The sequence below is a fragment of the Nipponia nippon genome, unplaced genomic scaffold (assembly GCF_047370975.1).
Source record: "Nipponia nippon isolate SJK-2023a ecotype South Korea unplaced genomic scaffold, ASM4737097v1 scaffold_5, whole genome shotgun sequence".
Classification (NCBI taxonomy): domain Eukaryota; kingdom Metazoa; phylum Chordata; class Aves; order Pelecaniformes; family Threskiornithidae; genus Nipponia; species Nipponia nippon.
This window is the reverse complement of record NW_028262369.1, coordinates 33,849,099-33,862,869: the sequence shown is the minus strand read 5'-3', so window position 1 is coordinate 33,862,869 and position 13,771 is coordinate 33,849,099. Positions and strand designations below refer to the sequence as shown.

The 13,771-nt window shown below is 38.1% G+C and overlaps 1 protein-coding gene across 1 annotated transcript in view; it reads right to left on the bottom strand.

The window, feature by feature from the left end:
* AK5 (adenylate kinase 5) overlaps positions 1 to 13,771 on the bottom strand; it is a 97,844-nt gene that overhangs the window by 35,561 nt on the left and 48,512 nt on the right. The window contains exons 7-8 of the mRNA XM_087730924.1: positions 13,636 to 13,726; positions 6,950 to 7,026 (exon numbers count right to left, since the gene is read on the bottom strand). Of these exons, the coding sequence (XP_087587050.1) occupies positions 6,950 to 7,026; positions 13,636 to 13,726 (168 nt within the window). The remainder of the gene's footprint in view (positions 1 to 6,949; positions 7,027 to 13,635; positions 13,727 to 13,771) is intronic.

The window sequence follows — 13,771 nt, the reverse complement described above, 5'->3', positions numbered from 1 at the left end:
ACAAATATTTTTAAGAAAGGGCTTTGGCAGCTGTCTTTAGTGACGCTGGGCTATGTGAACAGAACTCATGCATAGCCCTGAGTAAGGTGTCTAAATCTAGGAGGCGGTGAGGGGGGGATTTAAAATACACCTTTGCATTTCATTATCAGCTTTAGGTGCAATATGAAATGTTCTGATGTGGATCTTATTTGCACCAACTGTGTGGGATGCCTGATATTCCCCAAGAATTATGCAGGTTCTCTGGGCTGTAAAGGTGGCCGTGCAAAAAGCAGAACTCATAAATTTAGCTGTAAAGTTATATTTTGTGCATGAAAGGATAAGGCCTCAGTTTGCCAGTGGAGGGGCAAGCTGGTGTGAGGAAAGGATGCGCAGTACCATAGTGCTACTGCCTAGAAAAATGAGGGTGAGATACTGTAAATTGTAACGCATTTTTCTAGAGACGCTTTCCACAACCCACAGAGAAGAGCTTCCTAAGTTACTGCAAAGGTATTCAGTGGAGCGTAAATGCAGCACATCTTGAAGAATGATGCTGTCGCTGTTGTTTAAATCTCGAGTAACTCACATGAGCTCACCATCCTTGTAACCGAGTCTGCAGGCAGCAACTTTTGGTTCAAAATCAGAAAAGAAATGGGGATGCAAAGACTTCATCTAACCTTGGCAGTTCAGTCCCCCCTAATGTATGCATCATCAGAAAGTAAATCCAAATAACGTCTGTGAAAGGAGGAGCAAATAACCGTTTCTGGCATTCCAAAGAAAAAAATACAGATTGAGTCTACGGCAATTTTTCTTGCCCATTTCGCCATGGTTTGCATGGGGGAAAATAGAGCACTAGGCTTTCTTTCACGTGCCTTTACTACAGTATACAATGGTGATTTTGAAAGAGAAAAAGAATTCTTCAGGCTTACAAAATGATATAGAAGCACCAAAATACACTTGGTTTGAGCTTATTAAGGGAGCACTTTGTAACCGGCAAACTGTAGTACTTTGTTTCTAGAACTAAGCATTTAATAGGACAGTTTCCATGGCAACTTGAACTGAACAGATTGTTCATTGACTTCAGTACATTTCTATTAAACATCTTTTCTCTGTAGTTAGGCCTGCCTCTCCAGCTCTTTCATCTCTTTGGATGCTTATGCATTATCTCTTTTTGCAGATATCCTTAAACTAGATTGGACTCCCCCTTTCTGTGCTCTTTAACAAAAACAAATGTTGAAGGAACAGAGTTTCACAATGATTCTCTGAGTCTCCTAGAGTCCATTTTCTTTTCTATCGCATACTCCTGTTTTAATCAGTTTCCCTGTAGAACCAGAATCTGTAATTTAAATTGATACTGCTGCCTATCAGCGAAAGAGAAATGGACACCGTAGAAATGTTCAGCATTAAAAGCCCAAATGGCTTCTGGGTACTCTTGGTCATTTTACTAAGACCTGTAATGATTAATGCTGTGCAGCATATACAAATAAAACTGCTATTATACCAGGAGTTCCTTATGTTCTCAAGTAAAGAGAACGCACATGATTAATATAGTGCATTCTAGATCTGACCCCTTAAATAATCTAATCAATGTTTATCTAATTTTGAAAGGTAGCTGTAGAAGTCCCAATGAAAATTTCTCCTGCTAATGGAGATGTGCAATTTGCTCTTTGTCGTATTGTAATGTCAACCCCTGGAGCACTGTGTCTGAAGGGTTAAATAAATTACTTCAATTGAATCCTTGATGTAGAGAAAATGGAGTCAAAACACAGTGACAACGGATATGAAACATAGTAAATGGAGGAAAATGGTCTTCGGTTTAATCCACAGATCTTTAGTTAAATGAGGCTTTCAATTTGCTGTTGCCCATCAGTTTTAGGAATATTGGTGTTCTGCATTGAAAAGACTTTCAGGGTGTTTTCATTATCTCTCTTGAATACTTAAGTTTCAAGCTATGATAATCAGTCAGGACAGAAATATTGTTATAGTCTTGCTAGCAATGGAGTCTGTTTTTCATCAGTTCGCTTAAAGCTTCCTCCTGCTCCCCTAAAGCCTAGATTTGTATGTGCTCTGGGCGGGAAATGACAGCGAGCTGTAAGAACTGTCACTACACGGCAACAACTTTTAATCAAGAGCTTGTTTCCTCTCGTTAGAATGAGAGTAAGTCTCTTTGAGGGCTTTTTTCCTCCACTTCATTTTGGTTTTGCTGCTTGCTTTTCAAGTGAGCTGTCACATTTTCTAATTATAAAACATTCTGCACTTGCAGCAAAGATTGGGTTATGCAATTTTCTTAATTCAATAGATTGCTTGTCACTGCTGAACAGAAAACCTTTTATTATCTTTCAGTCTTTTTTACACCTACTTTTCCTAGGTCTTTGACACACTTGGGGGGGGGCGGGTAGGCAATCTCTCCTTTGCATGAGCCATTGCATAAGTAAATGCAGTCTGACACTGGAAGGACATGGAAATACTTCAGTTAAGAACTGGTAACTTCCTTTGAGGAGTAAAAATGTGTTTCCATGTTTTGCAGATGTTCAATATATTCCCCCACCTCCAAATATTAGAAGAGGCTAAGTATATTTTAAAGGTTTTTACTTGAAATTTACCTGATTTTCACGTTTCCTAAATTTTCAAGTTATCAATTCTATAAGCACTTGCCCAGGAGTGTATTCACTCTACAGTTGTTTGACTGTATGTTTTAACTTTTTCTCTAATTAGTCTAAATATTCCTCAGACTAGCTAAGGTTGTCTTGAAAGCCTTGTTTTCACAAGAAAATAATTGGATGCTCTTTTCTTCTGGGGCCCTTTGATACGATTCACTGATGCCAATTTTTCAATACTCCCTTTTGGCCTGAATGCACTTGAAATAAGCCAAATGGTAGGTTTCCAATTAAAAATCCAATTCTTAAAGATAAAACTTGTCTGGTCTCTGGAAACAAGTGGCATTATATTGACAGCCTCTCTGGCAAAGTTGAGAAATTGAATGGCAGGTATAAATGAACACAGTGAGCAGTGAAAACCTGTATCACACTTGAGAGCATTCCAGCAGCAAAAGACAATCATTATTAAACCAGATGCTAGCCGTGACAGTGAGTTCTGCAAACTGAGAATATTCTATAAAGCACAGGTCTTCCTTCATTAGAAGCTATGCTGTTGCACCCAAAAATGAGTGGCCCAAAACATATTCCTGATGTCTTAATATGGATGAAAATATCTGAAATTTATCAGTTTACTGTGCTTTTATGTTTTTCAATCAAGTCACGAGCAGTGTAATCATTACTCCAGAAAATGCTATAAAGATTGCTACCACGTGAAACTTTGGCTGGTTCTTCCACAAGGCATTCTCAATGAGAGGTACTGTCTGGTTTGGTTTTGTTTTGTTGTGGGGTTTTTTTTGTTTTTTTGGTTTTTTTTTTTGGAAGAATATATTTTGGGAAGTCATTCTAAAAACCTAGATTATTCCTTTTGTAATATAGGATCTGACAGCTACAGATCTGAGAAACAGAAAAATAGTTATTAGTGATTTGGAGAAAAAAATTGTTTGGTTGGGTTTTTTGGTGGTTTTTTTTTTGGTTGGTTGGTTTTTTTTAAATTGTGGGTATTTCCCTCCTGGCTTTCAATGCTGTAGGGACTTAGTGATTACAAGTGTTCTAGTTCCTGAAGCATTCACGCATAGCTGGTAGAAAACAATCAGCTTACTTTTAATTTAGTTACATAAATTTAATTGAACGTTCATTTATAAAATGTACAATACAAAGCTCAAGCTTTTTCTGGGTTATTTTTAATTCAATTTCCCTGTGTACTCCAGAAAAGCCAGATCTTAGCCTGCATTAGCATTGCTTTGCACTCTTTCAGCATCAGGTACCAAGTGTTTCTCGAAGCACTTTGCTGTATTTTGGAGCTCTCCTAGATGAGCTGGTGACTACGTCGGTAGTTGGAACCACACCACCCATTCTCCTCGCTCCTGCCTGCCAGTAAGAGAGGTTATTCTGGAAGAAGTAGCGTACATCTGAAGAACTCAATACTTCTCTGTTGACTTAGTTTACACTGGAGATTTTCTTGGCTCATTCCAAGAATGAGAAAATGCAAAGGTATCTGTGTATGTCCATTTCAGCTCTGCCAAGTGATGCTCATTCCCAGCTGTGGCTTTGTCTTCAGTACATGTTGTGTACTGCTCTAACCCCCAACTCTTCTTGTTCAGTGACTACCAAGATGTTCTGCTGAAATTCAGCTGTTTTTAGCAGCTCAGCTGTGTAAGGTTGCTTAGAAACCAGCCTTCTTATCCCCCACATTCTCATGACAGATTTCTTATGCAATAACAACACTGCGTGACACATTTGTATCCAGACATGCATTCCTTTTCCACTTGAGATTCTTTAAGTAAAGGTTGTTGGTGCTTCGTGCAATTCATAAACAGCATGTGGTAAATCACTGGAGTATTAAATCACTGCCACAGTCAAAATGAGCTCAAGCTTCAAACGCAAGCAGTTCCTCACTCCTGAATTTAGTTATTGATCTTTTCTTCCTGAGAGTAATTTCTAATTTTGTTTTTCAGACTGGGTAGCTAGATGGTATTATGACTTCATGGTAATCTCCACTCCCTTCTTTGCTTCTGGATATAATACTTGCTTGCACCATTTCAAAATTTAGATAGTAAGGGCTTTTGGTTGCGATTGTTTTCTCCTTTGTATTTTCTTTATATTTGTACAAGGCATCTCATATGAACTGGGTATAAAAATATTTATTAGTAATAGAAATATTTATGTTTTTTAAAATGACACTAATAAGTATCAAAGATATCAACTTGCAGTTGAAGAGAGTCGTTGCCAGCCACTTCAAATTTATCTCTCTCTTTGACTGAAGGGTTTTTAGCACTGTTTTTACTTAATTTCTCCTTCTCTGGTAACAGTGTCACACTCTTGCCAGAATGGCAATGTGTCAGTCTGGCAAAATAATGAGAAAAGCTAACCGCCACATCTGGCAGAAAGAATATTTGCTATGGACAAAGACAATAAGGTCCCATTGTAGTCATCTTGGTTAGTGTCACGTAAGAACCACATGCAACTTCATTCAAAACTACAGTCTGTACTTTTATGGACTGTGCAATGTACCATTAGTGAACCATGTAGTTTGAAATTATAAATTAGTATAATTTTCATATATTTCTTTCTGTTACTTTTACTTTGTAACTATAAAACCTGTGCTTATTATTTGAACAGCGTTTCAAACATTATGAACCAAGAGTATAATTTCTTCAGCGTTCATACTCTGCCAAAGGAATGTATTTAGAATGTCATTAAAATCCAAAATTTAACAGTAACATAATCCAAACATGATTTAAATATACATTCTACTTTATAGGGCATAAAGGCCTAAACCCTGCAATAAAGAAGTAGTACAGCAAGACAAAGATGGTGAGAAACTTAAGAGAGTTTCCTGGGGTAGAGAATGTTTTAAAGAAGGATTTATGAAAGAACGGGATTTAAAATGGGATTTGGAGACAGAGGCGAGCTCTCTGCTTGAAAAAAAAAAAAAGCCAAACTGAAATAACTGAGCCAAAAAGAACAGTAAAAGGATCAGAAATCAACAGAAATGAATAGGGCTAGAATATATAACATGTTGCAGGTAAGGATAAAGTGTTGCACTGAATACTGTGAAAGAAAACCAATGAATGAACAGATGATACTGAATGAAAATTCAGTTTTGTTGGTCCTGATTTTGTCACTAGCTTTAAAATTTCACAAGAAAAGATGTTTTGTGAATAATGAGGAAAGAGGTGAGAACATTCGCAATTGCATTTAGTTGAATGATAACAGAAACACAAAATAACATTCTTTGCCAAGCTGCTCACAAATCTAGAGAAGTGTTTGTGGTATTTGTGAAGAAAATGCAAGCAGAGCCGTGCAAAAGTGAAAGGCAGAAAGTAAAACATACAAAACCACCAGCCTTAAATATGGCAGTGTGATAGGCAGATGGCTTTAAAAATATTTTTTTAATTATAAGTTATTCTTTTAATGATTATCCACAACACATTAACAAGAATAACAACGCTTATCCTTAGCACAGTATCCAAGCCACAGGAACCTCCTGTGTTTCAGTTTGTGCACATTGCCTCTTGTCCTGTCACTGGGCACCACTGAAAAGAGCCTGGCTCCATCTTCTTTGCACCCTCCCTTCAGATTTCTGTACACATTGATGAGATCCCCCCTGAGCCTTCTGTTTTTCAGGCTGAGCACTCCCAGCTCTCTCAGCCTCTCCTTGTAGGAGAGATGGCCCAGTCCCTTAATCATCTTAGTGGCTGACTCTTAAGTAGCTCCATATGTTATATCGGTGAGCCCAGAACCGGACACAGTACTCCAGATGTGGCCTTACCAGTGCTGAGGTGAAGATTAGAGGGAAAAGACGTATACAACCTTTTTTCCCCTCTCTAGCTTGCTTTCTTCCTATGTACAAGGAAAACTACCAAAATTTAGTTTTCAGATGTGGACAGAATGGCATCAGTAGAAAGGCTGGTTTCAACACACTGTAAGCATTTGTTGTTTTATTCTTAAAAGCACTTTTCTTTTTCAAGGGGAGAATGTTTGATTTGGTTTTAGTTACATTTCACACTTTTTGTACTTTCATGCTTCTCTTTTGAAAAATGTTTTACTCTCTCTTCTTAAATATACAGTAGACTTGCAGTGCATTCCAACAATTCTATTTGCCATGTTTGCCAACATTTTAAAATTTATGGAAGAAACTCAGCAGTGTACAGTAATGGAAGATATGGGCTCTTAACACCACAATAATATTCACTCTTTTCTTATAACCAGAAAGCAACCTCTGTGTATCACGAATTTACTTATACTGCACTTTAAAAGCCCTTTGGCTTAGGTACCCTTAAAGTTCTGCCATCTTGTTCAGACAAATCGTATAGCACAGTATGTACATAAACTAGAAGACTGTCTAGAGAGAGGCCATATATACATAAAGTTACCTGGTCTTCAAAGTCAAATTCTGTATAATCAGGATCTCTAGAATCCATAATCAGACTGCAGTGAAGTTCATTTGGCCCTAAAATAAGGAAAGAAAGTCAGACTTCAGAAATGGATTGGGAATTTTCACTTTGTGATGGAACACTATATTCCCAATTTTCTGTATGTATGCAAAAACTGTGATCCAAGGAACCATTCAGATGTGCTAGAGTACCTGGATGAATGCTATTCCATCAACAAAGCCTTCAGAGCATCCATAAAAGCTACCACAAATCTTAATAAGGAATGCTTACGATAAATGGTGAATTGTTTCAGCTAGATTGCAAATTCCTGGGGCAGGGTGTTCTGTGTGCCATGACTTGGAATTGCAAAATTGCCACAGGGATTTTGGCTCAGGGGAGAATACAAACCATGTTTAGGAAAGAGAAAGGAAATACTGACTAATTGGTGATTAGCAGATCACCAATAGGAGTGATGTTGATGGGGGACCAAAGCAGCATGCTTCCAGCAGCAGCAGTCCCTATTCCTATCCTACCCCTTTCCAAGGCAACAGTGTGGCTCTGCCCCTTCTCCCTGTCATGTTCGTGTGGCAGGATCAGCAAGTCATGCAGTTTCTTGCACTTGGGATGACAAAATTCAGTTGCTGAGAAGCCTTGACCGGGATAAGCTTTACAGTTTAGCTTCAGCTGAACTGCTGAAGGTGCCGGATAACAGAAACTGGGCTTGGTATTTCAAGAAGTCATGTAGGGGAACAGTCATTGCTAAACCAGAAAGGGAGGATAAACCACCAATCATTTTTCTATATAAACACAGGGTGTAGCATGGATATCATATTCTGGCATTATCACCCCATTCAGATAATCTCACTCCAGGGCAATGAGGAAGCAGTCAGTCTCCTGTGCCCTCCAGATGGTGCAGCCCTAAACCCAGTCCTGCGCATATTCAACACACATTAAAACGTCAATAGGTGTGTGACTACAGGAGTATTTTTCACAGTAGTATTAAAATGAGAATAACAAAAATAATGTAATGACACACAGAGATCTAAAAATTGTAACCAGCCAGTAGCCACAGGTTAGTCCAACCACTCTCTTCATGTGGGGAGCAACAGGTAACACCAGGGGAAGTATAAGATGTGCTCTGTTTTGTGCCCTCATGTCCCCAATCAGACGATCACTGATGAGGAAAACAACTCCCTCCCTCCTGGGTTACAGGTGTCTCTACCTGGCATGATGTTCCTGCAAGCAGTGGCATTGAGGATACATAGTTTTAAGACTATTGCTGACCTGGAGTTGTTTTCTTACCATTAGAGATGTTTGTATGGGTGGCTCTCTGTAATAAGCACTAGCAATAATAGATTTCGCAGTTCAATTTGTGCCAGATGCATTTACGTATTATCTGCTTTTGTCTGCTTTTAAAGTTTACATAGTAATAATCTATGTAGGTGGTGAACTAAATAAACATCACTAGGAGAACAGAGGAGAGGAACTGGATGTCATGATGACTAAAACCATAACTGCTTGGTAGAGACGATGATTTCACGGTGTCTTAATTCGCTATCCATATTACAGTTGCTGCCAAATTCATCTTTGATGCAACCCTTTGGGCTATGTAAAAGATTCCAGGGAAAGACTTGGGTCTACCATCTGCTGGTGTTTTGGGGTTTTGTTTTGTTTTGTTTTGTTTTTCCCCCTAATGTTCATGTATACTTTATCAGATTGCTATAAAAAAAAAAAAAAAGAAAAAAAACCAGAAAGGGATTATACTCTTGCTACCGTAGAATGTCACATGTATATATGCAGCATGTTCTCTGGCGTATACATTTCATGGTCTTTTGAAAATACCTATCTGTAAAAGATATATGCAACGAAACAGATTTACAACTGCTGAGAGAATCTTATTTTTTTTATTTATTCTACACAGCTGACATCTCACTCTTAACATTGTGTCATTGTTGATAATATAATTTAACTAAGCCTCAGTCATCACTAGCACTGGCCTACCTTGACACATCAATCACTTTTAAAGGCACTTGTGTGCAAGTATTTGATTAACTGTCACTTAACTACCAAAAGTAGTCTGTATCCTTAGCTAGAAACCTTAATATGAAATATGGTGCTGCAAACTTAAAGGTCAGGCTGAAAATGAATACTTATGCATAATGTATCTGAAGTGATAAAAGCCATAACGGTTATACAATTTTAATACGGTCAAGCATCTTAAAGCCTTTTTTCTTGAACTAGGGCACCAGCTTCCTTGGGGAAGCACAGCTCCTTTCTAGGATATATTCAAGGAAGGTCAGGAAAATTGAAAATATGTGTCTTTTCTTTGTTAGTTCAATGAAAACTAACAAAATCCAAAATCTGTCACTGAACAGTATACAGACTTCTCTATCCTTCTCAAATTGCCTAAAGCAAACCTACCAGAAATGAACTGAAGCAAATGGCTACTCCCAAGACAAGATATAGTAACGAGGGGATGTATAAAAGTACTTGTGTTATCCCTGGTGCAGTATGAATAAGCATGAGGTGTTTGCTGTCCTCCAGCTCAGTTTGTTGCTGGAGGGAGCATATTTTGCTGAGTTTGGACTAAATCTTGCTAAAACAGGTCTTCTAGGAGAGGACAACAGGCTCGCTAGCTAATTGCTAGTACGTGTGGCAGTAGAAGCGTACCAGACAGCCACATTGCGAGGTACTGGGAGTCAGTAATTTTGGTGGTAGGCAAAGCTACTGACAAGGCTAAAGCCAAGGGGAGAGTGTTAGAAAAAGTGGATAACTCAAAACTCAGCTCAGGTTTTCTAAGACCAAGTTTCAATCAGCAACGTTTTATGTAAAACTTGTGGTAATGTCCAGCTATCAAAGGAGAAACACAAAATGTTGGCTTAAGGAAAAAAGGAGGATTGGTTAAAGCGTTTGGAAGCAAGCATGCCCTGCTGCTTTTAATGAATCTGCAGGCTGCACATCTCGTGCTCTGACAACAAAACAGCCCATCATAAGTAAATTTCATTGCCTTTTCTAAGTTGCGTTGTTTTTCCTTTCATAAGTTGGTACACTGAGAACTAGGCTATAAAAAGAATTAATACTTGTTTACCATTAGGAGGAAAGTCTCACAGTCTGAATTGTCCAAATTCCTTTCGAAGGGATGCCCCATTCCACCAGATAATATGAACCTATTGCAAACGATCTGAGTAACTGTATCAATTTCAAAATATGAAACTCAATAGTTAAAAAAAAAAAAAAAAAAAAAAAGAAAATGCATGAAAGCTCTACTGCCATGGAGCAATAGCTTGCAACCACCTGATCTGAAAAGGTACTCCTATGACTTAAAATATGCTTCCTCAATTTCAGTGCATGCATAAAGTTGAGGTAAGGGAAACCTGGTCATTTTCCTGTGCCCTGCGTTTTCCTTAGGGGAAAAAACAGAGAGGATTTTATTAGGTACAGTACCGCACAATTAAAAAATAAATCAGTTGGAAGTTTTTATTAAATCCCTGTTAACTGAATAATCAGCTCTCCAGGGAGGAGCAGGCTGCTGAAAAAAGAAACAGCAGAGCAGCTAGAATGCATTCCCTTTTTTTGCTAGGCTTGTGTACCTTGACACTGAAGGCATCATTCATAGAGATTTGTCTTGCTAGGAGCCCAAGAGGATCCAAGGATACAGCACTGAGGGACGAGTTGAATTAATGGGTGGCTGTAGTTCTACAAGGGTGTGCTGACAGGAGCTACCCCTGCCAGGTCGGACAGGCAGGGAGAATGACGACTCTGCCCCTGGAGGGGCGCGGGGCTGTGCTCAGTCGCTTCCTTCACCATGAGGCTGTACTTTTAAATTTTATGCTGTATTTTACATGTTGTTTGTTGCTCCTAAGCCGAGTTGCACAGGATTGGTCATGGAAAGCTGAGAGGGTATGGCTGTTACGGACAGGTGTTGATTCCTACCACAGAAATGCACCCCGGAACCCAGGGCATCATGGCTGAAAATGCCTCTGGTCCTATAAAGCATTTCAGTGTTCTGAGCCTGGGTGCGTGCCGCTTTCTCTGAAAGTGTGTTCATCCTTAAGTTTTCATGAATGCAAATGTCAAGCATTGCTTTTTCACAGTTCACTAAATTCATTTATACAATGAAACTAAATTGTACTGATCTGTCTAAATTTATCTGCAGCTGATTTAACTTCCCATTACAAGATAGCTATACCCCATCATGTGAGTTAATTAAGTCTGCTTCTTGGACCATTTGTGTTTTGGCAAATCAGCTAATGTATTTCCAATCCTTGCTTAAATCCGTTACTTATTTCAAATCCTGGTAGCAATTCTACTCAATATGGTTCATTGGCTCTAATATGCCCATACTCATATTTTAACAACTACAGTATTTGCACTGTTCAACACTGACTGTCATAAAAGTAATCTAAGACTATCCTGTGAAATATGTTCCTTCTCTTAATAGCATGTTTAAGCTTAATAAAATAAAAATGTCTTTTTATGTTATGGAACATGCTCTGAAGCACCGTTTAAAAACTCAATTAATACATGTTGCATATAACCACTTGGGCAAGACAAATGCTTAGAAGATAAATTTCAAGTGGAATACAACAGAAATAATTTACTGAAGGACTGATTAGCATTAGAATGATTACATTTTAATTTTGCTCTCAGTAAGATGTTTCTAATACAAATTTTATTGCAATCTTACACTGTTGAGTTTCATGACAGGTTGTTGCTCTTAGCAACAGTCTTAATATGTCATAGAAGGCAACAGTGAGAAAACTGTATTTTAATCTATAAAAATATTCAGTTGTTTTCTTTCAGCCTGTTACACAGTTGATTACAACTGGATTTTACAGTTATAACATATGAATTAGATTGATGTGAAGGCACAAAAGTATTAGAAATACTATGTTTACATTAGCCACCAGGAACCAAAATATATTGCAGTATCACTAACAAGATTAAAAGACAAAAAGTGAGATCAAGGCAATACTGGAATTACAACCTCTAGAAATTAAATATCTAGTCTCATAGGATCTCTAGAAATCCTGCTTCAAATCTCCTTACTATTACTGGTGCTCAGGTTAGGCACCAATTAGATGATTGTGGCATGGCTTCTGATGAAGCTCATAGCTCTCCAATTATTTTGGTGAGGAATTTATTAAGTAGATCAGCCTTTCAAGGAACTGACTGGAACTCATCCAGAATCACAACCAGTTGGTGCAAATTGTTTAGCTTTTGTCAATCTGTTTGTCAGAGCTAGCACCTTTATGCCACTTCTTTCCTCCTCTTGCTATTCAGTACTTAGTTCATTTAATTAGGGAATCCACAGGTAATTATCAATACAGTGCTATGCAGTGGGAATGCCATTTTACGTTTGGAATCAATCTCTTGCCTTTAGGAATAAGGCTAAGCACAAAAGAGGTAAGTGTGCCACTTAACGGGGAAAGCTAGTAGTCTTTATTCTTGTGTGCATCTTATCTCGAAGCTTGACCACTAGAAACCTGGGGTTTTTTTAGCTAATACACTTTTTATCATTCTCAACCTCCCCACCCCCCGCCTTGATAATTCATCTTTATCTCATTTTGAACATTATCAAAAATAGCCTTATGGGTGGGGTTTGTGGACTAGTTAGCTTGGAAACCCCTTTCAAATCTTCAAAATATGACCTAATCTTTCTTCTGAAGCACTGCTCTTTGCAAATGTCTTGCTAGTAGAAAAAAGTAATCCCTCCTTTGTCAAAAAGAGATAATAGATGTATTGCTACTACTAGACTTCATTGTGCTTCATCAATTCCTCCTTCCTTGGCAGCTCCCAAATGATCGCTCACGATTACAAATAACTCAAGCTACCCTGTCTGCCAATTTATGCCATGTGAGTTTTCCCTTAAACAGAGGAGAGATCAGATACACAATTTTCTCTACTATACATATCTAATCTTTGTTTTAATAAAGCTAGTAAATTTTACAGAAAAATATTTCACACAAAGAACTTTCTTTTTGTGTGCTGTTTCACAAGACATTTATGACCTCATCTACCTATATAACCCTCATGGTCTACTTGGAAGGCAGCCAGGGATGCCATCTGTAAAAAGAAAAAGTTGTGAAGTTACCAAGGAATATTTTCCTGTTCCCCTCAAGCAAAATATTTCTGACAGATGTTATGGATTTTCAGTGCTTTGATTTTTAGCTTCAGTTCTTTGGCAGTCCTTTGTCCCTCAAAGGCTTTTTCTTTGAAGACATTCAAGCCTCAGTAAGCACAAGTAATAAATATATAAATAAATAAAACCCCCAAATGCCTGACATATTCACACACAGTTTCAGAATTAGTACCAATTATTAGGGAGGAAGTATGATCTCATAGGACTGGTTTTCTGGTGAACACTGAGGCATTATCTGGAACTGAAACAGCTGGCAACTGGAATCGATCCACTTATGAAGTTTTTGTATTAATGATATAGTTGTTTAGGTGGACTATCCATAGTATTTTAAGGTGAGCTTGTAGATAAACAAAAGGTTAGGTGGGTTGTATGAAGTTTCCAAGTGCAAAGAGATTTTTATGCCCTTCGTTGTGCAAATGTTTGAAGGTTAGTCAAGACTTTGCTACAGTACATACATCCATACTTGAGGAATATGAAGAAGGCATCGCACCAATGACAAATGCAGTATAAAAAACGTGGTTCTTTAAATCTTACATTAACTCACCTGCTGCAGCCTCTTTGTTTGCAAATAGTTTATTGTCAACTGCCGAACTTATGTCAAAGAACACTTCTTCTTCATCTCTGTCTGCATCAAACTATTAAAAAAAAAAAAAAAAAGTTGGCAATCACACTGCTTACTA